Raw genomic sequence first — 26738 nt, 5'->3', positions numbered from 1 at the left:
GCCGAAGCCCGGAGTCTGGAACTCCATCCTGTCTCCCAGGTGGGTGGCAGGGGTTCAAGGACTTGGGCCATCCTCTCCTAGTTTCCCAGGTGCATTAGCTGAGAGCTAGATGGGAAGTGGAGCAGCCGGAACTCGAACTGATATAGGATGCCAGCGTGGGCAAGCAGCAGCTTAACTGGCTGTGCCACAATGCCAGCCCCACAACATCTATTTCTACTAAGGAAGATGAGATGCAAAGCACCTCACGGCCCTCCAAAGCCTCATCAGATGTGGGACTCACATGCTCCGGCTGCTTAGGGACAAGGTCCATTCTTCTCTATTATTTTTCTAGGTCCTTTGGCCCTGATGCTTTTTCTCTTATGAATCGATTCTCATCTTGCAGGAAAACTGTGCACACACACGTGTCTCCCAATGAAGGTGAGAACCACCCTCTGCGCACGGCTGGCAGCCCTCAGATCCCAGCCTGGGGGAAGTGCATTGGTTCCCCTTCCTGATGGTGGGCCGTCTGTGATGAGCACACGGGCCCACTGTCAGCCTCCCTCCCCCATCCCTTCTGACCCCTAACTCTTGCCTCCTCTCTCCTCACTGGGAGGGTGACCCCCACAAACACAACACTGACATGTTTTGCGTGCCCAGGAGCTGGGGCGATTCAGCCTCCAGATTCCATGGCAAACTTTGGTGAGATATTTTTCTCAGTGTAGGGATGGACCGAAACAAAAGATAATAGCTATTTTGCAACACTGACTGACCACCCACTGCCTGAGCACTTTTCCTAGGCACAGGCTTTGTGGGCAAAGTGTGATGGGGGCTGCCCTGGCATGACGAGTGAATGAGTTGTTTGTGTTCTTACTTGGAATGGACAGAGCCTAGGGCAGGGCTGCTCAGTAAATATTTGCCAGCTTCCAGACGGATAGACATGTGCATACACAAGAACAAATGTCAGGGCTGGTGTTGTGTGGCCGCGGAATAAGTCACCGCCTGCAACGCCAGCATCTCATATGAGCTCTGGTTCAAGTCCCGGCTGCTCCACTTCTGATCCAGCTCCCTGCTAATGCAGGTGGGAAAGCAACATTAGATGGCTCAAGTGCTTGGGCCCCTGCCACCCTTGTGGGAGACCTGGATGGAGTTCTAGACTCCTGGTTTAGGACTGGCCCAGGCCTTTCTATGGCAGCCACTTGGGGAGTGAACCAGCAGATAGAAGATGGATCTTTCTCTCCCTTTGTAACTCTGCCTTTCAAATAAATAAATAAATAGTAAAAAGTTTCATTATTATATACAAAGGCTATTGAAGAAATGATAATGGGCTGAGCTCTTGGACAGGATAGTTTAAGTCCTGTATGCCCGGCTCCAGAGGGCTTCTTTCTCCCTACTAAAAGTGATTCATGCTTCTGTAGAGCGTTTGGACAATGTAGAGGAACACAAAAATTACCCATAATCCCCCAACAGGGCAGCAAGCAGTGTTACCACCTTGGCCTACTTCCTTCCAATTTTGTTGCCCACCCATGGGAGACGATGCCGCATTATTATAATTTTACAGCTTGGGGCCGGAGCTGTGACATAGAGGGTTAAAGCCACCGCCTACAGTGCCGGCATCCCATATGGGTGCTGGTTTGAGTCCCACTTCCGATCCAGCTCTCTGCTATGGCCTGGGAAAGCAGTAAAAGATGGCCCAGTGGATGAAATATCTCTCTCTGGCTCTACTTCTCTATGTAACTCTTTCAAATAAATAAATCTTTTTTTCCAAAAGGCCCTTTCTATTATAAAAAAAATTTACAGCTTGCCATCTTCACTCATCCTTTGATAAAGTCATTTCATCCATGATATCGTAACTTACAAATATGTTGCATGGCGGGGTACCAGCTCATTGTGCAGGTGCACGTTTGAAGGAATCTTGGTGAAGTTCCACTGGTAGGAAGGTGGAGGTGGTGGCAGCACAGACAGGTGGCAAAGGGCAGGACAAGGCAGAGACGCTCTCAGGAGCTGCCCCCCAGGCCCCAGGGACCATTTCTGGTTCATGGCCCTGCCGAGTTCCCCCGGCGGCTGCAGCCAGCGATTCTCATTTCCACTCAGCTTCGAGTCACTGACTTTTCCAACTTGACTCTTCTCAGCTGCTCCTTTGTAAGGAGCCGCCGGCTCGGGCCAGCGTGGCTGCTTCCAGGAAAGCCCCAGATTGTGACCTTCCACCTCACTTGACCCTGACCAGGCTGCTCCCTGCGGTTCCCAGAGAGGGCACAGTCCAGAGCAGGCTCTGAGGAGCTGAGGCCAGAGAGGACCCTGGTGAGCCCGGGGAAGGACTATTACCGTATTTTCCCTGGGTGATGATCCATTTTTAACATATGTGAGTAATAAATTAAACACTACGCTGAGTGCAATTTTACAGCTATATCCATCAAGCCATTATGTAGCAGGTAAGCTAGGTCAGGCACAGTTCTAAACACTTGGCAAGGGCCCATGTAATCTCTGCAACTACCCCAGTAGTTGCTAACATTGAACTTGACCAACCTCACGCCACAGAGCAGCTGGGGGGAGGGTGGAGGGACAGGGGAAGGGGAGTGTGACTGAATAAACAGGGAGGTGCAATGACTGGATTCGAGGCTTATGCCAAGCTCAGAAACCTACAGTGTCACCGGAAATTCACTTTCCTCCCTTGCTTATCACCAACAAATGGTCTTTCTTAAAGTTCTTTTAATTTTTTTTTGAAAGACAGAGGGAGAGAGAGAAGTCTGGTTCACTTCCCAAATGCCTGCAACAGCCAAGCTGGGCAAGGCAGAAGCCAGGAGCCGGGAGCTCAATTCAGGCCTCCCATGTGGATGGCAGGGGCCCAAACACTCGAGCCATCATCTTCTGCCTCCCAGGATGCAAGTCGGCAGGGAGCTGGATTGGAAGCAGAGGAGCAAGGACTTGAACCAGGCACTTCGTGATATGGACTGCACGCGTCCCAAGCAGCAACCTAACTGCTGTGCAAACACCTGCCCCCAACAAATGGCCCTTCCTGCCACTGTCTGTAGTCAACAGCCGTTGTGTTCTTAGCCATGATGTGGGCTGCTTCTTCTTTTTATTAATTTGTATTTATTTGAAAGGCAGAGACAAACAGAGAGCGAGACAGGTCTTCCTTCTGCTGGTTCACTCCCCAAATACCCACAACTTGGGCTGGGCCAGGACAAAGCCAGGAGCCCGGAACACTCAATACAGGTCTCCCACATGGGTGGCAGGGACCCAAGTACTTGGGTCATCACCAGCTGCCTCCCAAGGTACATTAGCAGGAAGCGGGACTCGAACCCAGGGACTCTAATATGGGATGCAGGTATCCCAAGCAGTGTCTGACCCACGCCCCTGGGTAATCTCTGTGAAGTGTGAGAGGTCCGAGCAAATGAGGCTGAGAGAAAGGAGACTTGAACACACTCATGCCTGTCTCTCAAAATCCAAGCTGTAACAAACACCTCAGATCAACAACAAGGCCACACACACTGACTATCATGGCACAGCTCATTTTCAACAAATTCTTCTTCAGCACCTATTATGTTTCAGGTATCACTCTTTTTTTTTTTTTTTTTTTTACAGGCAGAGTGGACGGTGAGAGAGACAGAGAGAGAAAGATCTTCCTTTTTGCCGTTGGTTCACCCTCCAATGGCCGCCGCGGCTGGCACGCTGCGGCCAGCGCACTGCGCTGATCCGAAGGCAGGAGCCAGGTGCTTCTCCTGATCTCCCATGGGGTGCAGGGCCCAAGTACTTGGGCCATCCTCCACTGCACTCCCTGGCCACAGCAGAGAGCTGGCCTGGAAGAGGGGCAACCGGGAAAGAATCCGGCGCCCTGACTGGGACTAGAACCCAGTGTGCCGGCGCCGCTAGGTGGAGGATTAACCTATTGAGCCGCGGCGCTGGCTCAGGTACCACTCTTAAGTCCTGCTTACAACCAAAGGAAGTATAGCAGACTGAACATATTTGGATCAATTCTTGATACCTCCCACAAGTCATTTACAAACTCCAATCCTACCATTCCCTCTGTGACTTGGATAGGAAAGACGGGGGTGGGAAAAACCGACGTGACTATTTACTTGAGCTTTTTGGCTTCTCAGGGGATTTTACATAATTGAGTGTCTTTTGGTATTGGAGGGCTCCTTTTATTTTTAAAATTTTATTTATGTGGGGCTGGTACCATAGTGTAGTAGGTTAAGCTGCTGCCTGCGGTGCTGGCATCCCATATGGGCTGCTCCACTTCCATTCCAGCTCTCTGCTATGGCCTGGGAAAGCAGTAGAGGATGGCCCAAGTCCTTGGGCCCCTGCACTCACGTGGGAGACCTGGAAGAAGCTCCTGGCTCCTGGCACTGGATCGGAACAGCCCCGGCTGTTTGGGGAGTGAACCAGTGGATAGATCTCTCTCTCTTTCTCTCTCTCTGCCTTTGCCACTCTGTAAATCTGCCTTTCAAATAAATAAATAAATCTTTAAAAATTTTTATTTATGTTTTATTTTTCAGGAATTTACAACTACATTCAATTCTCAGGATCACAGCAAATGCACGATAATTACAATACAAGTCTCATCAAAGAGTCCCTTATGGAAGCATCAGGGTAGCTCAACACAGAGAAAGTAGGAGGCAAAGATGAAAACATGATAATCCAGTTCTGCTCGGAGCCCAAGTGTGACCAAGATTCTGACCGCCATTCTCCCCTGCATTCTTTTGTCCCTGCTACGCCCAAGTTTATGGCCCTATCACCCCCAAGGAATCCCTGTAATGGGTAGCAATCCTGGGGCTGTTTCTGTTCAGGAAGTGCCCAACCTCTGAGCCACATGGAGTGTGGCCAGTTACAGCTTCTTGCCCTGGAAGTCGATGGGGGCCACTTCTTGGTTTTAAAAAACCAGGATTGGGCAGAAGGGGAAATGGGAAACGCAGGCAGGGGTCGGGAAAGAGCCGGAGATGTAAAGGTGATGGTGTCTGAAAACACAGGCCAAGGTACAGAGGGCAGAGGGTGCCCCCATTCAGATCATGAGCTCTGTGAGGGCAGAGTTCATATAGGCTCTCTTTCAGACAGGTGGGCATTTGGTCCAGTGGTTAAAATGCCCCTCGTGAGGCCTCTATCCCATGTTGGACTGCCTAGACCTAGGTGCTGACTCTGCTGCTGATTCCAGCTTCCTCCTAATGCAGACCCTGGGAGGCAGCATATGATGGTCAGGTCACTGGGTCCCTGTCTCCCACATGAGAGAGCCAGACTGAGTTCCAGGCTCCCGGCTTCTGTCAGGCCCAACCCTGGTTTTTACAGGTAATGTACGGAGTGAACCAGCAGAGAGGGAAAATTTCTGTCTGCCTGCCTCTCTCGGTCTTTGGCTTCCAAATAAAATGAATTAAATGGCCACAAGGGCCAGGGTCGGGCCAGGCCGAAGCCAGGAGCCTGGAACTCCACGTAGGTCAACATAGGCAGCGGGGGCCCACGCAGTTAGGCCATCTGTGCTTTCCCAAGAGCACTAGCAGGGAGCTGGATAGGAAGTGGAGCAGCCAGGACTCCAAAGGGTGCTCCAATATGGGATGCTGGGGTTGCAGAGGCGAAGGAACAGGGCAAGGCAAGCAGCGGGCTGGGCTTCCCCTGAGGGTCGCAAACTCCAAGTGCCTCAGACACCAGCCCAGAGACAAGGTCTAGGCTGCATCCGGAGCAGGTCTCCTCTCCAGCCGGCTGCCTCTGCCCCTCTGCCCACAGCCTGTGTTCTGCTCCTTGGAAATCATCCTGCAGCAGCTGCTTGTTCAGAGACCCTGTCCCCTCACTGTCCCCCCACCCCCCGCATCTGTCCACTGGTTAGAGTTGTGTGAAGCGGAAGACAATTTGGGGCTTATTAGTGTCCCAGGGAGACATGTAACTTGTGTTGCTGGGACCCAAACAGCAAGAGTCTTAGCGGCAAACTCCAGCCGAGAAAAGAGCGAGGAATTGTCTCACCTAATTACGGGGAATGGCCCTCTTTGTGTTTGCGATTCGGTACGGTTGTCCGATCGCTTTTGATCGCTCTTCTCCGTTTGCTGGCTCAGGCCGTGCTGGAATTGTGCTAATTAGAAGAGAAATGGACAGAGTGATCCTGTCAGCCCCGGTTACTGGTGGGGACAAAGCGGAATATTCTTCTGAGGCAGTGTTTTGTGAGGGCCCTTCTCCCAGCTCTCATTAGGAGGCAGGGGCCGCAGGAGGGAAGGTTCCGAATGCCTGGCCCGGCTAATGGAGCATCGGGGTGTTCCTGTGCTAATTAACAGGCTCTGGCAGCACTCGCGCCAACGCGGAGCACCTGGTGCCACCTGAACCCCCAACCGCCCCTGCACCCGGAGAAAGAGTGCTGGGCAAAGGGTGGGAAGGCTGGTGGCCTCTTTAGGCATAGTCAGGGACACACCCCTGATGTGCCAAAAAGGCTTAACCAACAGGAAGTCAGTTACAGGCCCGTCAGGACTCATGAACTTGGAGAGACCACTGTTCGGCCGCTCTGGGGTGGGGGCTGCAGGCTTTCTGGTGACATAAAGCCCGTGCAGGCCTCAGGTGGTCTTGTAGCAGCCAAGGGATGAAGAAAACAGAAAACGAAGAACATAAGCAAATGCCTGGAGATGGAGTTAGCGCCGGACTTGAGAGCTGGTGAGAAACTGTGTTATCTGACCCCTGGGAGCACCCACCTCCGCCCGTCTCCCACTTCCTCACTTCCTGCTCCGTTCTCCCGCCTGTGTAGACAGAAGGGATCGCAGCATACCACTGGAAAGGAAGTTTCTCGGCTTCATCGCAAAGCTCCTGTGGAGTCCAAACATCCTGCCGAGGCTGTGGGGGCTGCACAATGACTTTGACTGGTTTCATTTTCAAGGCTCTGACTTGAGTGAGTCCAGACGACTCCAATAGGCAGCAGCTAGAGAACCCAAACCAAATAGCAGTTAGCAAGAGTCCACTTAAGAAATACAACGGGTCGGGGAGTGGGTACTGTGGCCTAGTGGGTTAAGCCACTGCCTGGGATGTCCGCATCCCATATGGGAGATCCTGCTAGAGTCCCAGCTACCCAGCTTCTGATCCAGCTTCCTACTAATGTGTCTGTGGAGACCCAACTGCCCAGGCCCCTGTCATCCATGAAAGACTTAGGTGGAGTTCTGGGCTCTTGGCTTTGGCCTGGCCTAGAACTGGCTATTTTTGGAACCTGAGGAGTGAACCAGTGAATGGAAGATGTAGCTCCATTTCTCTGTCACTTTGTCTTTCACATAAAAATGATTTTATTAAAATGCAAAAAATGATTAACTTTTGGTAACAAAAGGAGAAATAGTGACTGTTAAATATCAAGATAATTAATACTTTATGAACCTTCAGGGATCTACTTGTAGGAGAGCCAAGCAAATCGGCAGAGGCCTAGAATCTGAGAGACTGAAGCAGGCGGGAATCAGACTACTGGTAAGAAAAGGCTTCAGTAGGGATCTGAAGAACTGCCAGCCCCAGTGCTATGCTTCTCCAGACAATGTCGCTCAGTCAACATGTGCGTTACTGGATGGTATTTGGTATGGCAAAGGGAGAAGAAAAAAAATCTATGGACAAATTACCTACTCTTTAGTTCTTGAACTCACACTAGGGTTCTAGTAGGTGGCCGAGAAATACTTGTTTCTTAATTTATCATGCCTAACTGGAAGTCTGCAGATAGATCTTCAAACCCCCGGTCTGAAGAAAACATTGCAGAATCAGATGTGTCTTGGGAGCTTAAAATTTAGTAGGACAATAAGATACAGATGCAGATCACTAAGTATAAGGCAGAGTGTGCTAAGAGTCAAAGGGAGGGTATACACGAATGTAGGAACACAGGGAGAAGGGCCTTTTTTGGCTGGATCACTGTGGGTTCTGTGCAGGTTTGACAGGTGCAAGACTTTCTGGAACACTCCATGGCATTCAGGTGAGGAGCGGGGAATCGTCTATAGTTACAGGAACCAGGACTCACGCATGGGCAAAGAAGGACGTCAGCCTGGCAGGTCAGTTGGGATTACACATGGAGAAGATGAGATTCCGATTTTATTAGTAGACACAGGGAGGCACGAAAGGTTTCTAAACACTACTTTGGAAAGATGACCAGCAGTGAGCAGGATGGCTGGGAAGGCAGACTGGAAGCTGGGAGACCAAGCAGGTGTCTATTCAGCTCCAGACCATCCACAAAGACATTCAGCTGGAAGACACTGGGCTATCTGTCCCTGCAGTTGTGCTTCTGAAGCAGTCTATGTTTTTTTTTTTTTTAACTTTTATTTATTTTTTTATTTTTTGACAGGCAGAGTGGACAGTGAGAGAGAGAGACAGAGAGAAAGGTCTTCCATTGCCGTTGGTTCACCCTCCAATGGCCGCCGCGGCTGGCACGCTGATCTGATGGCAGGAGCCAGGCGCTTCTCTGGGTCTCCCATGGGGTGCAGGGCCCAAGCACTTGGGCCATGCTCCACTGCACTCCCTGGCCACAGCAGAGAGCTGGCCTGGAAGAGGGGCAACCGGGACAGAATCTGGTGCCCCGACCGGGACTAGAACCCGGTGTGCCAGCGCCGCAAGGCGGAGGATTAGCCTAGTGAGCCGTGGCGCCGGCCACAGTCTATGTTTTGAATATGCAACTTGGCCCTCTGAGGAAAAACTCACCCTCCTATAAAAGGGACATATTTATTATGAAGACACAGAAAATATCACATACATAGTACAATCTTCTAACATTCTGAAATACATACACACACACATTGTACATAAATTTATATTATCAATATAAAAATACATCATTAACATTTCTAAGGACGACAAATACAAAACCAATAAATATCACAATTCTAATACGTCGACTTACACTAAGTGCTGGTGAATAAGATGATAGTAAAAGAAAGAGGCCAAAGCGGATCAGAAAACCAACTATCTGGCTTCAGCTTACAGACCTGACTTGGTTTGGGGGAGGTATCCCAATATTTTCCATATATTTCTTAATTTCCCCAAACACTTAAAAGTGCCTGACACCATCAACTCTCAAAAACAGAGCAAGGAAAATCTGACATTATGGCACTGTATTCTGGCTGGCCACACTCACACACACACACACACACACACACACACACACACACACTTCAACCGCATTTAGTGAGATTAAGAAAAGTCAATAATAAGCTTGACTTAAAATCAAAGCCTCAACAACTGAATCTTCTATGAAGCACTCAGCAGAATGTTTTACTTGTCATACTTATCCTTTGTGTCCTGCATTCCGTATTTTTTCCTTTCAATAAATAAAAATTGCAGGTATGGGCAAATGGTACAAATGAGAGAAAAATACAACATCAATTCTAGCATGGGCAACAAGTCAGAAATGTCAGAAAACGGTTAATGGACCAGCTACTGCACTGAAGAATGCTGTACATGAGCATGACAGGCAGAAAACACGACCAAAACATGACCATCACATTACTGCCACAGGAATTTCCTTCTGTAAAGGTTAGGAATTTCATACGCTTCTCAAAACATTAATTGATTTTACCCATGGGCCAGGTTTTCAGGTTTTCACACAGACAGGTAACTGGCAAAGAACGTGAGAGTTGTATCTGAATCAGAGAATTCTTTCTTGTGTGTTTGTCAGTGTGTTTCTGTCACATGTTATCTGATATGTGCTGTAAGATGGGGACAAGAGGGACAAAACATTGCCACCATCCCATGGTGTGCTCCTTTAGGGTCCTAATTGACCCTAATTGGTTTCTAATTTATAACGAAATGGGAACTCCATACACCATCCTCTTCTCCTGGCTCCATGCTGTATGGACTTTTTCACTTGAACCTGTAACAGATTACTGGAACCTAGAAGTCCTTTCTATCACCTTCATATTGTTCTCGAGGTCTGCAGCACGAGACAATTTGCATGGGCCATTCACTCACTACACAAGCTAGTTCCGGGAGGAACTTTTCCTGGAGCAAGAACTAGGGGGTAGACCTCGGAGGTGGAGAATGGAAGACACCAGGGGATGGGACTATCATGAGAGGTGTCGAATTTAAGCAGGTTTTCATTTTGAGAAGATTCTGGTTTCTCCAGATGAAGATTCTTGGAACCTAATACACACTGGAGAGTTCATAAGTCAGGCTGTATGGTCTGGTCCAGAATCCAGTTGGTCTCTGGTTTCTTTGCGTCATAAATAGTTCCTAAGACATCAAGTACAACTCAAAAGAACCCACCCAATCAACAAGTCACAACTGACTTGGCCATCACTAAATCAAATCAACTGTAAGATCCTGGGGCTCCTCACTTCTGCAAATGAGAAAGCAGGGCTTTGGCCTTTGAGAGTGATATGGCCTCTGCTGTTACCAATATCTGAGGCTAAGAAGGCAAAAGTATGGAAGCCGATTGAATAACTGCAATGATCCTTGGGTAGAGCAGATTTCTTCTCATGTCGCCGAGTGTCCTCAGAGGCGCAGAGTGCCAGGAGCAGCGGAGAGGGGCGGTCCCAAGGTCCAGCTGCTCGCCCCTCTGGAGGAAGCAGTGAGGTGCGCATCATCAGAGCTGCACTGGAAGGGAGTCCGGTTACCGTCCCCCAGACATCCTGTCCACAAGCAGCTGCTACTTCTTGGGTTTCTCTAGAATGTTGAGGAATTTCCCTCGTGTCATCTCTCTGGCTGGAATAGAAAGCAAATGGAAAGACCAATGAAAACCTAAATATGAAAAATTTAGGATCATAGGAAGATTTAATCTTAAAAATACAGGTTGATTTAAATTGTATTCCAAGTTGCTACCACAATAGATTCAATCAACATTAACTTCCTAAAATAGGGAGAAAACACCTATTGACTGCAATTGCACCGAGTTATCCCGAAAGTGGCAACTGCTATAACGTACAGGCCAACCGGAAAGACTTTATCCCACCCTTAAAACGGTCACCAGGAAATCGCCAAAAACTTATCCCTCTGAAGAATCTAACCTAATGCTCATGTTCACTATCTCAGGGGGCTCTGCTAACCAAGATTAGAGTCTTCTCTGGGTTGTTGGTCTCCAGACACTTATAGTAATCCCAAATCAAAATGTGAGATCATTTACCCCATCTCCCAGCAGTGGTAGACCTGCCTGCTGTCATGTAACAGGGTTTATATTCCCCCAGAGCGCTTCATCTGGGGATGGTGTAATAAAGTAGGGTTTATAGAGCTTTGGTCTTCTCTCTCTTGGCATTGTCAATCCTTAGATATTCAATGCATCCAGGCAAGGTTTATGTGTCTTTCTCTGACTTTCAGCCCCATCAATCTTTGACTGCTGTAGTTACCATGGGTTTATGCAGCTACTTTCCTACATACAAGCTCTGAAATGAAAGCATAACACCTCTCAATTACAAGGACCACTCACAAGCCCCTTGTTTGAGCTCTGACAAACAAATCCTCAGCGAGCACATGTAGCCTAATACTTCTCCACCCTCCTCTCATCTACAGGAAGCACAAGGACTCTGCCTTAGTCTCCTGCTGCCTTTCCAAATCCATAGCAAATGGTGCTAGATGAATGGGCTCTTGCTCCTCTCCAGCCCAGCCAAAGTTCATTGTACAATGAAGAAATAGGGGCTGGTGGCCGGCGCCGCGGCTCACTAGGCTAATCCTCCGCCTTGCGGCGCCGGCACACCGGGTTCTAGTCCCAGTCGGGATGCCGGATTCTGTCCCAGTTGCTCCTCTTCCAGGCCAGCTCTCTGCTGTGGCCAGGGAAGGCAGTGGAGGATGGCCCAAGTGCTTGGGCCCTGTACTCCATGGGAGACCAGGATAAGTACCTGGCTCCTGCCATCGGATCAGCGCGCCGGCTGCGGCGGCCATTGGAGGGTGAACCAACGGCAAAGGGAGACCTTTCTCTCTGTCTCTCTCTCTCACTGTCCACTCTGCCTGTCAAAAAAAAAAAAGGGGGGGGGGGGCTGGTGCCGTGGCACAGTGGATAAAAGCCACCGCCTGCAGTGCCGGCATCCCATATGGGTGCCTGTTCAAGTCCCGGCTGCTCCATTTCTGATCCAGCTCCCTACTATGGTCTGGGAAAGCAGCAGCAGATGACCCAAGTCCTTGGGCGCCTGCGTCTGGGTGGGAGACCCAGAAGAAGCTCCTGGCTCCTGGCTTTGGATTGGCCCAGCTCTGGCCATTGTGGCTATTTGGGGAGTAAACCAGTAGATGGAAAATCTCTCTCTCTCTGCCTCCGCCTCTCTGTAACTCTGCCTTTCAAATAAATAAATTAACTTTTTTTTTTAAATGAAGAAATAAAACAATACAAATTCCATGACTACAGGGAAGTTTTGGTAACTTTAGTCTATTCCTTCTTGACCCCCAATCTTTTTATTTATTTTTTGACAGGCAGAGTGGACAGTGAGAGAGAGAGAGACAGAGAGAAAGGTCTTCCTTTTTGCCATTGATTCACCCTCCAATGGCCGCTGCGGTCGGCGCACTGTGCTGATCCGATGGCAGGAGCCAGGTACTTATCCTGGTCTCCCATGGGATGCAGGGCCCAAGGACTTGGGCCATCCTCCACTGCCTTCCCTGGCCACAGCAGAGAGCTGGCCTGGAAGAGGGGCAACTGGGACAGAATCCGGCGCCCCAACCGGGACTAGAACCCGTGTGCTGGCGCCACAAGGCGGAGGATTAGCCTAGTGAGCCACCGCGCCGGCCGACCCCCAATCTTTCACTAGGCCCTGAGCTCCAACAATAGGAAATGAAAGTCCATTAATGAGGAATGGAAGGCCCCAGAGCCGGTTCTTCCCTCACGGGCCCAGAATCCTACCCTGGCCCAAATCAAACTGAGCATTCCTTCCTTGGTGGATTTACACCAAGCCCCGTACATTCGAAGTTCCTGTAAGATTTGCATGCAAGTGCCTGTTTGTGCACCTGTCTTCCTCCACTAAAATGTAAGGACTGAGGGTAGAGACTGTTTAGTACCAGATCTGGTATCTGCTGAATAAATGATGGTGGATGAATGGCAACAGACACAAGAACTAGACCAAGAAGGAACACAATAAGTGTTAGTTTCCTCCCCTCCCACAAATAACAGACTAGTGGCCCTGGTGCTCCTTCTCAACCGTTACGGAAATCTTTTTTAATGTACCTTGCTTATTTGGCAAGAAAAAACATTTACCTTGATGGAAGTAATGCCAAATTAATGGAGAGATCAGAGGTCAAGGACCAACGACTCTAAAGGAAATCTAATCAATCACTTTCTTGCCTATAGAAGGCAGCATGGGCTTCTTTCAGAAAACACCAGTTTTGAATTGAGTTTAAGATCTAGCTCTAGGGTCCAGCAATGTGGCCTAGAAGGCTAAGCTTCTGGGGCCGGCGCTGTTGCATTGCATGTGGGTACTGGTTTGAGTCCCAGCTACTCTACTCCTGCTCCAGCTCTCTGCTATGGCCTGGAAAAGCAGTGGAAGATGCCCCAAGTGCTTGCGCCCCCACCCCTGTGTGGGAGACCCGGAAGAAGCTCCTGGCTTTGGAGTGGTCTAGTCCCAGCCATTGCGACCATTTGGGGAGTGAACCAGTAGATGGAAGATCTCTCTCTCCCCCTTCTGTCTCTGTATTTCTGCCTTTTATTAAAGATTTATTTTATTTATTTGAAAGAATTACAGGGAGATTCACAGAGAGAGGTCTTCCATCCACTGGTTCACTCCCCAGATGGCCATAACAGCCAGAGCTGAGCCAATCTGAAGTCAGGAGCCAGGAGCTTCTTCCGGGTGTCTCATGTGGGTACAGGGGCCCAAGGACTTGGGCCATCTTCTTCTGCTTTCCCAGGCCTTAGCAGGGAGCTGGATTGGAAGAGGAGCAGCCGGGACTAGAACCAGCGCCTATATAGGATGCTGGCGCTTCAGGCCAGTGCTTTAACCCGCTGCGCCACAGTGCCAGCCCCTCTGCCTTTTAAATAAATAAATAAAAATCTAAAAAGAGAGGACTTAAAAAAGATCTCACTCTAGTACTTAGCAGCTAGGTGTCATCTTGGACTGGGAAAGATCACAGTCTGTTAATGCCACCTAGCCTACTTTTCTCTTGGATATGGGCAATGCACATGCTTGGTATGGTGGTACTCATTAACACAACACTTCTCAGAGGTGGGCAGGCAAGTTCTCCTGCATCCAGGATTTTCTGAGTGAATGAATGAATGAATGGTGATAAGGGAGGCTAGCAATCAATCTAAAAACCCCATTCCTCGGACTCTTTTCTCTCAGCCTGATCCTACAGGAACCTACTCATGATCTGGGCAGAGTGGGTCTCGTCATTTATTTCTAACGGATGAGTTATTCCACCTACTCTCAAATGCTTATTAAGGCCTTTAAAATGCACCAAATAATCCTGCAACATGGCTAGAAGCAGTGCTCTGGAAAGCAGACATGGGCAATACAAAAGTCTGCTGGGTAGAACAGAGCCCTGTTCCAAAAATCCTGGGCCCGGAGCACCACGCTGGTCTCACTAATGATTTCTGCCCGTTGTTCTTCAGACCTCCTAGTTCCTTGCTGTTTTTTTTTTTCCCCCAAATAGGAGAATGACCAATATTTTAAGATTCATAACTCAAAAAAAAAAAAAAAAAAAAAGACTCAAACTCTTTGAGGGATCAAAAGGGTCTAAAGGAAACCATAAGCGGAGATTCTGAAGTCTCTTAATGGCAAGCTCTCCTTGAATTTCACCAGTCCGTTTTAACAACCCCTTTTCCTCTCAATCATTCCTCCCCCTTGAACCTAATCCAAGTACACAGAGCGGCAGGACACCACCGTAAAAGTAGAAGTAATTCAAAAGACATCATCTCCTACATGGGAGGGGAGAAAGTTTTCCTATCGCCAGTCCCATATAGGAGATATACGAATGTGTGACACAGCCGCTCCCTAAAAGAGGGCTGTGCCCTATAAATCAGAAGCTAAGCACCGTCCCCTTTTCGCACACAGAGAAATTGCCGTAGGTCAAGCGCTGCTCCGGAGCATGCACCCTCCTGTTCACTTGTCATCAGAGATGCGAACAGTTCGGATTAATTCAGAGAGCCCTTCTTTCGTCCTCTTTTCTGTATCCTTGCTCTCTTGCTCTGCTGCAGTGAGAAGATTCTTACCGACCTGCTACAGTAATCACAGCCCACTAACTGCACCCCCAACCTAGCGAAATTGTTTAGTGATGCCAACCGCAGTTTTAATTTGCAAGACATCAGACACAGAGGTAATTTATACCAACATCTGTTCATTTTTGACTTCTGAAACAAACTCGCACATGCTGCTACAAAATCCCATTAGGAGTAGGGAGACAGCCTTCTGCTACTATTCTATATTTCTCGTCTACACACACACACACACACACACACACACACAAAACCCCTTCCAGTAGGGTTTTATATGTAAATACATTTTACTAACAAACTCCCACCAAGGATTTCACATCTCCCTGGGGAGAAACCTTTAGAGACAGCTTCTGCCTGCTTCCAGAAAGACATTTCTGTTTCCCCTGCCCACTTCCATCTCTTCTTCCCAGAAGTTAGAGTTTGGTCTCACTCTGCACAAATGGCCAGGGAAGGATCCCATGCTTTTCAGCCTGGCACTCCCAGATCCTCCATCTCTCCTGATCCTTTCCCACCCTAAACATATTAGCTAGAAGACAATCCTAGAGACAACAGGATTGCTAGAGAGAGTTTCGTCAAGGGTTAGTGAAATTTGCCAGTTCTTTTCCACATCTGGATTTATTCTCTAGAACTACAAGTTTCAAGAGGAAGGCAATAATGCCACCCTTCTAATAGCCAGGACGAGAGTATCTCACTGGTCACCAGCTACCATGGAGCACGCTGGGCAGAACAGAAGTGTGACCCCCATGTCAAGTTGTGCATGGGTCTCAAATTGAGAGCCACAATATGGTCACCAAAGGGTTAACATGTGAATTCCGGCTGAGTGTGCAGAGGGGACCCCTCATGCAGTCTGAAACACACAAATGGCGACACCACAATCCACTTCCAGGTTTATGCTGTTTCTATTACCCTCTGCATAGCTTCCCCAGGGCTGTCAGGTTCACGGCAGCTGTAAATACCTGAATTTACTTAGAGAGGTCAGGGCTGAAGGGAGGACTCCATCCTGCTTGCGCGGAAGGTGGTGGGTGCATGGCTTCATATAATCTCTCCTTTAGACTCTTCAATTCCTCCATCCTACATTTTAGTCTTGCCTCTCTCTTTCCACAATGACTATCCCCAAGCTGCCTTCTCTGTAGTAAATTTTCTGGTGGCTGGTTGAAAAAGATTCAGTGGTACAGATTGATTTCTCACTGGTGAGGGGATGAGGGATTACCAGAGGCACCCTGGCTAACGAGATTGGGTGCAGCATCTCCCTGGAGACCAGCCCTCTCCGCCAGGGCTTTGTACCTTTCACCCATGACATATGGCTTTCATTACAGAAATATTTTTCAGATTATAACTTTGAGGCAATTGCCTGATAAAATTGTTAGACTTTTATGTGGGGGAACAATGTAAAAATTAAGCAACTTTTCAATGAAATGGAAGAAGTTCATAAAGCTTGGTTTTCAATTCTAAAGTACTTCAAATATTTCTGTGCCTCAATAAAATCAAAGACATCTGCAAGGTGGAGAAGACTTACTTTCCTCTGGTTTGCTCACACTCAGAAGAGCAACAACAGGCTATTTTTAAGAGATTCTAATATGAGTGACCAGGAAACAAAGGAGACTGCTCTTAGCAGTGGACAGCCTTGGACTTGAACCTCAGCTTTGACACTGACCCTGGACTACTGTGGGAAAGTCACCAAGTTATCTTTCTGTGCACAGTTTCCTCACCTGTTCAAGGTGAGATTAAAACAAAGGTCACATGGGCTTTCTGTAAATGCTCCTTATTGTGTAGGTATTTCTTTTCATTTCAAAGAAGTCGATGTAAGCAACAAGATGTTTGATGGAAAAATCATGTAAGGCTCATTTGTTTTACAGTTATTTATGCCTATTAAAAGACATTATCTTCTATAGAACAGCTATGTACAAAAGAACAGCATTGTTCTTCATTTTGCAATAATAAATGAAAAGAGGTGAAATTCTCTAACTGAACAAGGTAGACAAACATTTGTTGCTTTTTGTTATGCAAAATAACAGAATATAGAAAGACAGATGAAGGAGCCCCTGATCAAAAAAGGAGGTATTTTCATGGAATCACTATTTTCCACCCTTCCTATCTCCACTGATGTTGATCAAAACATACCAGTCATTTAGTTTAAAAAGAAGGAAAGCAAACATGCTTGTGCTCACAGACCACTTGTTTGATGCACAATCAAAGAATGGAAGAAAAAGTGAAAAAACAGCAGCCCGTACTGGGGTGACGGAGTGGTCAGGATGTGGAGACCAAGCTGCAGCTTTCTAACTTACGCATGGTCTGGGGGAACAGAACTCTTAAGCGCAGGTTCCTTGTGTGGCAGGTACCTCCTGCCTGCTTAGGGAACACACACATCAATTACATCTTCAAACTCCATTTCCAACTGTGCAGGTGTGTCTGTCTCATTAATTGACCTTCTATCAAACTGGAATCTGATCTGCTTCCTGTTCGCAATGGGCTTTCATTAGCTTATTGGGTGGAGGGATGCCTCTATCTTTTTTTTTTTTAATGTTAACAGTTTTTGTTATTGTTAATCGTTATCTGTGATATATGATCCTTTTTATATCTATCTTTATTCCTGTTTTTTTTTTTTTTTAAAGATTTATTTACTTATTTGAAGGGCAGAGCTAGAGAGGCAGAGGCAGAAGTCTTCTATCCGCTGGTTCACTTCCTAAATGGCAGCAACAGCTGGAGCTGGGCCAATTCGAAGCCAGGAGCCAGGAGCTTCTTCCAGGTCTCCTATGCAGGTGCAGGGGCCCAAGGACTTGGGCCATCTTCCACTGCTTCCCCAGGCCACAGCAGAGAGCCCTATGGCCTGGCGCCCATATGGGATGCTGGCACCGCAGGCAGCGGCTTTACCCGCTATGCCACAGCGCTGGCCCCAGAGGATGCCTCTTAATCTTTGTCCTCAGTCTGGACTCATTGCTTGGACTTTTCGTCAGCCAGGGTGGGTACTGGAGTCTCAACTGCCTCTTACAAGAGGTACTAGGTCTGCATCAAATAAGCACCTATACAGCACCAAGGATGGAAGGATGGTAAAAGGAGGCCTGTTTTTCCTGGTTTTTTTTTTTTTTTTTTTTTTTTTTTTTTTTTTTGACAGGCAGAGTTAGATAGTGAGAGAGAGAGACAGAGAGAAAGGTCTTCCTTTGCCGTTGGTTCACCCCCAAATGGCTGCTACGGCTGGCACGCTGCGGCGATCTGAAGCCAGGAGCCAGGTGCCTCTCCTGGTCTCCCATGCAGGTGCAGGGCCCAAGCACTTGGGCCATCCTCCACTGTCCTCCCGGGCCACAGCAGAGAGCTGGACTGGAAGAGGACCAACCGGGACAGAGACAGAACCAGCGCCCCAACTGGGACTAGAACCCAGGGTGCCGGCGCCGCAGGCGGAGGATTAGCCAAGTGAGCTGCAGCGCCGGCCAGGGGGCCTGTTTTTAAAAAGAATTTCAAAGATCTTCAAATGCAATACAGATGGCATCATGAATAACTTGCATCTGGGTAACACACATGCTGTGGCACATTAAACCCTGTTGAAGCCAAGCCTGAATATCAGAGGCAGCTACTATGCTTAACTATACCAGCAGATACTTCTAGCAAAAAAGAATACATAAAACCCTCCTTTAATCAATGTGATAAAAGGCTGTTCATTTATTAGCTTCACAGAAGATGTTTTGTAGAAATGATGCCATTTGTTATAATTATGATTTTGACTCTTCTTTAAAAACTACTCTTTTGGCCTCTGAAACCTTGAATACATCCTAACAGCTGGGAGAGAAGGGATCGACTCCAGGCATCAGTGTGCCCTGTGCAGAAGAGAAGCACCAAGAGGGCGGATGGCTGGTGCAGTCAGTTGCATGTCCTGCCTACTATGTACAAGACCTTAGGAAGAGTCAGATAATTTGGACAGAAAGAGACTATTCTCAGAGGCCACGCTACCTTCGTGATGCAGCTAGCTGTTAACAGGTATTTTGGTGGCTTAGAGGAGAACAAAGGCAACCAATGAGACTTAAAATGCTGACTTCTGTCTCCCAGCAATGTGGAAGTTTGCCTGAAGCTAGGGCACAAAGCTGCCGCAAGGACAGCAGACCAGTTACAGGGCAGTCTGCTGGACAGATTCTTCACCACGCTCCTGTCCAGGGTCAGATCTCCACACGGAAAGTACCACTAGGCAGTCAATAATTCAAGTCAAGGACTAGGCACTTAGTCCTTGCCTCAAACAAGAGCAGCTGGTTTATGCCACTGTAAAGAGCAGAAGGCACTGGGAACTAGTGGGTCCCTGGATGAGGAGGGTCTCCTGGACCTCATTCCATTAGGATACATGGTGGCCCTCACAGGTGGTATAACTGTAATAAGATCTGGTGATCTTATCAATCAACTCTTGTGGAAAAGTAACCACAAATGAGAGTCTGGTAGAAATTTCACTTTTCTCTGAAGTATATAAAATGAAGGTCAGCAGAACAGCCTTGAGGCTTCTGCATTAAACATTTCAAAAGGGAAGGCCGGTGTGGCGGCTCACTAGGCTAATCCTCCACCTGCAGCGCCTGCACATGGGGTTCTAGTCCCGGTTGGGGCGCCGGATTCTGTCCCGGTTGCCCCTCTTCCAGGCCAGCTCTCTGCTGTGGCCCGGGAGTGCAGTGGAGGATGGCAAAAGTCCTTGGGCCCTGCACCCCATGGGAGACCAGGAGAAGCACCTGGCTCCTGCCTTCGGATCAGCGCGGTGCGCCGGCTGCAGCACACCGGCCGCGGCGGCCATTGCAGGGTGAACCAATGGCAAATGGAAGACCTTTTCTGTCTCTCTCTCTCTCACTGCCCACTCTGCCTGTCAAAAAGAAATTTCAAAAGGGAAATTAAAATATTATAAATCTGGGTGCTGTATCTGTGACCAAACTATCATAGACTCAAAAATTTTCATCTTCAGAATTCTTTAAAAAAAAAAAAAAAAAAAAGAGCCTTTTTAGGAACACAAATTCCAGGATTCCCTTTCTATTGGCTCTAATAGATTGTTTTTTCCCTTGAAAAACAGGAGTTTTTCTACCAGAAGGGTGGGGTGTCTAAGAACAGAGCTCTTCCCAGTGACTGTGGACAAAGATAATTTTAAAATTTTTTTTTATTTGACAGGTAGAGTTACAGACAGTGAGAGACAAAGAGAATGGTCTTCATTCTGTTGGTTCACCCCCCAAAATGGCTGCTACAACCAGAGCTACACCGATCCGAAGCCAGGAGCCAGGTGCTTCCTCCTGGTATCCCATGCGGGTGCAGGGCCCAAGCACTTAGGCCATCCTTCACTGCCCCCCGGGCCGCAGCAGAGAGCTGGACTGGAAGAGGAGCAACCAGGACCAGATTCCGTCACCCATATGGGATGCCAGCGCCACAGCGCCGGCCCGACGAAGATAGTTTTAAAACAAACATTTTTTCTTTTATTCACAAGTAAAGACATTTCTAGAGAATGGTTTATCCAAGAGGTAATACGAAAAAGAAAAGCCAGGACTCAGTGTGCAGGTAAACAAATTTGGACAGTTCCAATATGGAAAATAATTTTAATGGCTTTTCACAAGAGGAAAAAAAAAAAGGACAGGAATATCCAGCCAACAGATTTATTTTCAGAATATAAAGCATCCAGCAGGAACATAAAATATGGGAAGTGTCAGCCATGATGCCTGAAGATTGAAGGCAGAAGTGGAAGAATCTTAATTGTCAGGGACTTGAAAAATGCTGTATTCAGGTGAAAGCCTGTGTTTCTCCATCAGCTCCTTTGCAGTGCCCCCTTTTAAAGCCAAACAAGACAAGACTTCGAATGTGCAATCTTTCTCTATCATCTTTCTCCCTACTACAAACCAAACCAAATCAAACCACCACCACCACCAAAAACTCAAAAGATTTGCATTCAAGAAATGAGAGCTAACAACTTCCTGCTTGTATTTTGCTTCTTTTTCAGAGAGCCTCACAGGCCTATTGCACAGTTTCACTTAATTCCCTTTTCAAGGGTAAAACTCAACTGAGGGAAAGGCAATGAGATCAAAGCAATGGATTAATACTCTGGGGGCCAGAACTTTTATTAAGGACTCATAAATTTGTGCAGAACATTCATGTTTCAGGGTCTTTACACAGTGATACATCCTGGTGAAACCCTTATTATAGCATCATAGCCAAAGGCTAGTAGCTTCACACAGTCTTAATATCCTCATCCTTAAAGTGAGAATCACTATAATAATCTACCATGTAAGGTTAAGACAGAACAACTAGTCAAAGTGACTTGACCAGCACACAAAATGTGTTGCCAAGTTGAACAGCACAATTTATTCTTAGGCTAGATTCGACTCTCGGGAAAATCGGAGCAAGATCAGAGTATGTGTAATTTCAAATGACGTGGGTGTGCAGACGGCTTCCCGGCTTGGTCCAGCCCTCTTCAAGGTGCCGGCAGCAGCAAGAGTCTACAGAGGATGAAAGCCGTTCTTCTTGACCCAACCAGGGCAGGGAAAGAGTTACATCTTTACACGGAGAGGCCAAGACAAACCTCTCTTGATTATGATTTAGATAAGAACCACTGGATTGAATAATAATGTCTGAAACTCCCCTGGCTGTTTCACCTTGAGACGTCCATCACTGGGTTAAACATGATGCTAATTGCATTTGGATTGATTAATTTCTCTCACTCCTGTCTATTCGAATAACGCTTAACAAAATAATCATAGCACCCAGAGCCAAATCTTTTCCGTCAAAGGAATGAAGCCATCAGAACAGGCAGAGATGAAAGAAATGAAGATGACCCGTAATTACTGCTACGGTGATATCATTACCATATTATACAAAATGAGTGTGGGGGGGAGGGGGGTGGAGAGAGGAGGGACTGAGATTATTTATTTTTTTTAATGGAACCCTACAACCTAAGAATACAGAGTTGACATCAAGTAGAATGTACAGAAATATATAGAACTTAAAAAAAATACAAATCTTTCTCCTGAAATTGCAAAATCCAACAAACACTGAGGTCCAAGATACATCAAGTGTCTTGAGCTGTGAGCAGGTATTATTCACAACACTATTTTTTCATTGCAATAACACTTTGTGTACGACTTGCATAGAGATTTAAGATGCTGTCTTCATACCACAAGCATTCCCATGGTTATTGGAGAATTCTTCTGTAAGCCATGGAATAATACAGTTTTATTTTAATATTGTTAGAGGTGGCCCTGTCTATAGAATTAGAATCCGGGTTTTAACTGCAGCTAGTTCTAGTTTAAGCTATCAAGGAAAATGTCAATGAATCTTCATGTATGGTTCATTGGATAATATAGATTTAATTTAAAACACCAGCAAGAAAAAAATATAATCTTTCCTTTAAAAACTATTTTCTTAATTGATATGAACTTTTTAGTACTTTTTTTTTTTATTTGACAGGTAGAATTATAGACAGTGAGAGCGAGAGAGAGAGAGAAAGGTCTTCCCTCCGTTGGTTCACTCCCCAAAAGGCCACTACGGCCGGCACTGCTCCGATCTGGTCTCCCATGCGGGTGCAGGGGCCCAAGCACTTGGGCCATCCTCCACTGCCCTCCCGGGCCACAGCAGAGAGCTGGACTGGAAGAGGAGCAACTGGGACTAGAACCGGTGCCCATATGGGATGCAGGCGCCACAGGCAGAGGATTAACAAAGTGAGCCACGGCGCCAGTCCCTAGTACTTATTATTTTTTTTTAAAGACTTATTTATTTACTTGAGAGGCAGAGTTATATACAGAAAGAGGTCTTCTATCTGCTGGTTCACTCCCCAAATGGCTGCTATGGCCAGAGCTAGAACAATTGGAAGCCAGGAGCCAGGAGCTTCTTCCTGGTCTGCCATGAGGGTGCAGGAGCCCAAGTACTTGGGTCATCCTCTACTGCTTTCCCAGGCCATCATCAGGGAGCTGCATCGAAGCAGAGAAGCCAGGACTCAAACTGGCAGTCCTCGCTGCTCCACTTCTGATCCAGCTCCCTGTTGGGCCCCTGTCACCCAATGTGGGAGATCTGGATCCAATGGCTCAGTCCTGGCCATTTGCGTAGTGAAGCAGCAGATAGGAGATCTCTCTATCTCTCTGTCTCTCCCTTTCTCTGCAACTCTGCCTTACAAAGAAATAAATAAAACTTAGGGGAAAAAAAAAGACGACACAGGAGCCGACTTGAAGGTATATCCACTAAAGGTGGGACAGTTTTAAAGTAAAAAATGATGATTGTAATAGGTCAAAATACATGAAATACAAACATCTATGATATTTTAAAAAGCCCTCAATCACTTCAACTCATTCTGAAAACTGACTTAAAAAGAGGAAAAAAAGCTAGCATTTTTATTGCCATTTCTCCTTAGACTGCACTTCAAGTATAACAAATAGATGCTGATTTAATAGAGTATTAACAATGACTACCGTCATGATTATCATGAACAGGATCAAACCCATTGAAACTTACTCAAAATGGCACAAACACACCACATACTTCTTGATATTAAGCAACAGGAAGAACACAGTAGCACTTAGGAAATATTCTTGCCAAAAATACTGAGTTCAAAATCAGTCCATTCTCTAGCGCCATCAGCTTACAAGAAATTTGGGGAGAAAGAACATATTGAATGATACCTCCAGGTATTATCCAAATTTAAAATGTGGTAAATTCCTACAGGACACACCCAGCTTTATTCTTTATTTGAGAGGCAGAGTTATAGACAGTGAGAGGGAGAGATACAGAGAAAGATCTTCCTTCTCTTGGTTCACTCCCCAAATGGCTGTAACAGCTGGAGCTGGGCGATCTGAAGCCAGGAGCCAGGAGCGAGGAGCTTTTTCCCGCTCTCCCATGTGGGTGCAGGGTCCCAAACATTTGGGCCATCTTCTACTGCTTTCCCAGGCCATATCAGAGAGCAGGATTGGAAGGGGAGCAGCCGGGACTAGAACCAGTGGCCATATGGGATGCCAGCACCGCAGGCAGAGGATTAACCTACTGCGCCACAGCGCTGGCCCAACACCCAGTTTTTTTCAATTAAATTTCATGGGGTAAAATCCTGGGGGAAGTTGGGGTGTGATTATAGGAAAGATTAAGAGACTTAAGATTGGGGCTGGCGCTGTGGCTTAGTGGGTAAAGCCACCACCTGCAAGGCCAGCATCCATACAGATGCCAGTTTGAGTCCTGGCTGCTCCACTTCTGATCAGCTCTCTGCTATGGCCTGGGAAAGCAGTAGAAGATGGCCCAAGTCCTTGGGTCCCTGCACCCATGTGGGAGACCCAGAAGAAGCCCCTGGCTCCTGGCTTTGGATCGGCACAGCTCCAGCCGTTGCAGCCAATTGGGCAGTGAGCTAGCGGATGGAAGACCTCTCTCTCTCTGCCTCTCATTCTCTCTCTGTAACTCAGACTTTCAAATAAATAAATCTTTTCAAACAAACAAACAAAACAAAAAAGAGACTTAAGATTCATTCAGCTAAATGCAATGTGTGGACCTCACCTGGATCCTGATTCAAATAAGCCAATTAAAAAATACAATTTTGCCATTAAGGAATTATTATTTACTTTTGTTCAGTGTGATAATAGTGGCACTGTTTGTGGCACAGTAGGCTAAGCCACTGCTTACAACCTAGGCATCCCATGCTAGTTTGAGTCCCAGCTCTTCTGTTTCCTAGCCAGCTTTCTGCTAATGTACCTAGGAAGGCAGTGGAGGATGGCCAAGTGCTTGGGTGCCTGCTACCCAAGTGGGAGACCAGGATTGAGCTCCTGGCTCCTGATTTCAGCCTAGCCCTGGGTATTGCAGCAATTTGGGGAGTAAACTAGTAAATGAAAGATTCATTCTCATTCTCTCTCTGCCTTTCAAATAAATAAACATTTTAAAAAAACAAAAAATAAAAGGGGTGGACTGTTTTGTTTAAAGATACACACTAAAATATCTATAGATGAGGGGCTGGCACTGTGGCATATCAGGTAAAGCTGCTGCCTGCAGTGCTGGCATCTTATATGGGTGCCAGTTCAAGTCCCAGATGTTCCACTTCTGATCCAGCTCTCTGCTATGGCCTGGGAAAGCAGTAGAAGATGGCCCAACTTCTTGGGCCCCTGCAACCACATGGGAGACCTGGAAGAAGCTCCTGGCTCCTGGCTTCAGATCGGCCCAGCTCCAGCCACTGCAGCCATCTGGAGAGTTAACCAGCAATGGAAGCCTTCACTTTCTCTGTCTCTGCCTCTCTAATAAATAAATAAATAAATAATCTTAAAAAAATTATATAGATGAAACAATATGACATCCAGGATTTGCTTTAAAATAGCCAGCAAACATAAGCACAACAAAAAGTGTAGTATAAGGGGGCATAGATAAAATAAAAACTGCAGAAAGCTGATCATTATTAAAGCTGGGGGCTGGGCACTTGGGTTCATTATAATATTCTCCCTAGTTTAGTATATGCTTGAAATTTTCCCATAATTAAAAAAAAACCACCTCACCAAATACTTTTCTGGAAATACAGCCTTTTCTCATTATCACTACATATCATAATGTAATTCATAAGGCTAGAAGTAACATGAATGAGTACGGGGAAGAGTGGGCCAGGAAACAGAGGTGGGAATAATTAATTCTGCAGAGGGCTTGGAAATGGATGGACAGGAAAAGCTTTAGAAAGAGGGTAACTTTTCATGTCATGAATGTTTATTTCCATCGTTAAATTCTTTGGATGAGGAACAAATTACACATGACCAACAATCAAAAACAGATTACATATTTTTTTTAAGTCTACCAAATTGAACTTGGGGTAAGTCTAATAATAAAAAGCTGCTGCCTTCCAACCAATCTTTCTCTTACTTCAGAAATAAAGCTGACAAATCTATGAGCAAATTTCACATTGCCCATAAAACAGTGTAAGTGAAGCTCCATGGCTCAACATGTTGCTTCTACAAAATTCTCTGGGAGGCAGAAGAAATGAGTTCATGGTTATTTATTCTTCTTCTCAGAAGAAAAAAAACTTTTTTAAAGATTTATTTATTTGAAAGGCAGAGCAATAGAGAGGAACAGAGAGAAAGATCGCCCATCCACTGGTTCACTCCCCGAATGGCCACAACAGCCAGATGCAGGCCAAGCTGAATCCAGGAGCCAGGAACTTCCTCCTGGTCTTCCACAAGGTGGCAGGAACCCAAGTCCCTGGGCCACCTTCCGCTGCCTTTCCAGGGGCATTCTGATATGGGATGCCAGTGTCACAAGCAGCAGCTTAACTTGCTCAGAAGCCCCTCAGACAAAGCTTTTGAGGTAGGTAGCAAGATTAAGGTCTAAGCAGTCTGAGAGCTAACAGTTACAAAAAGGAACAGCTTAACTGAAACTCTCATAGTCCAACTAATATCCAACTAGTTTGTCCTCATCCTATCAACAGCTCTGTATATAAACGATGATCTCACTAATCCTACCTTACTTTGATCACTCTTTTACCTTATAGATGCTGATTTATCCAATTTAAAACAAATTACTTGTTCTAGCTGATAATTTGATTTTTAATTGTTTGCACTATGGTTTCACATATGTATGGTTCATTTTCTCAACCTGACTGGATAATAAATTCATCGAGGGAAGAGACTTTCAAAGATAATTTCCCTAACATACCTGGAAAAAAATAGTCGTCCAGTAAGCTTTAATTTTAAATATCTTTTTCCTCTTAAATCATGTAGGAGAGTACAAAGGTACAATTTCTTTTCTTTTTACAAGAAAAGATTTATTTATTTATTTTGAAAGG

General features: G+C 46.6%; 1 protein-coding gene across 9 annotated transcripts in view; it reads right to left on the bottom strand.

Moving 5' to 3' along the window:
- Positions 1 to 6800: 6800 nt before the first annotated feature.
- Positions 6801 to 26738, bottom strand: part of LIN52 (lin-52 DREAM MuvB core complex component) — a 119123-nt gene continuing 99185 nt past the window's right edge. For 6 of the 9 annotated variants that reach the window (XM_089322364.1, XM_008272055.5, XM_089322367.1 and 3 more), the window contains one exon: positions 8609 to 10599. Coding sequence is in view for 6 of the 9 variants with exons in the window: in XM_008272055.5 (XP_008270277.1) it covers positions 10544 to 10599 (56 nt within the window). In the remaining 3 variants the exon portion in view is untranslated. Of the gene's footprint in view, positions 6863 to 8608; positions 10600 to 20602; positions 20787 to 26738 lie in introns of those variants that run through there. The other 3 variants (XM_089322363.1, XR_016226602.1, XM_089322360.1) reach the window with 3 other exon arrangements.

This window comes from Oryctolagus cuniculus, chromosome 20 (genome assembly GCF_051225735.1).
Source record: "Oryctolagus cuniculus isolate XC-2025 breed Fujian yellow rabbit chromosome 20, ASM5122573v1, whole genome shotgun sequence".
Lineage (NCBI taxonomy): Eukaryota > Metazoa > Chordata > Mammalia > Lagomorpha > Leporidae > Oryctolagus > Oryctolagus cuniculus.
The sequence above is the reverse complement of the archived record's forward strand: the minus strand, read 5'-3'. Positions and strand labels throughout refer to the sequence as shown.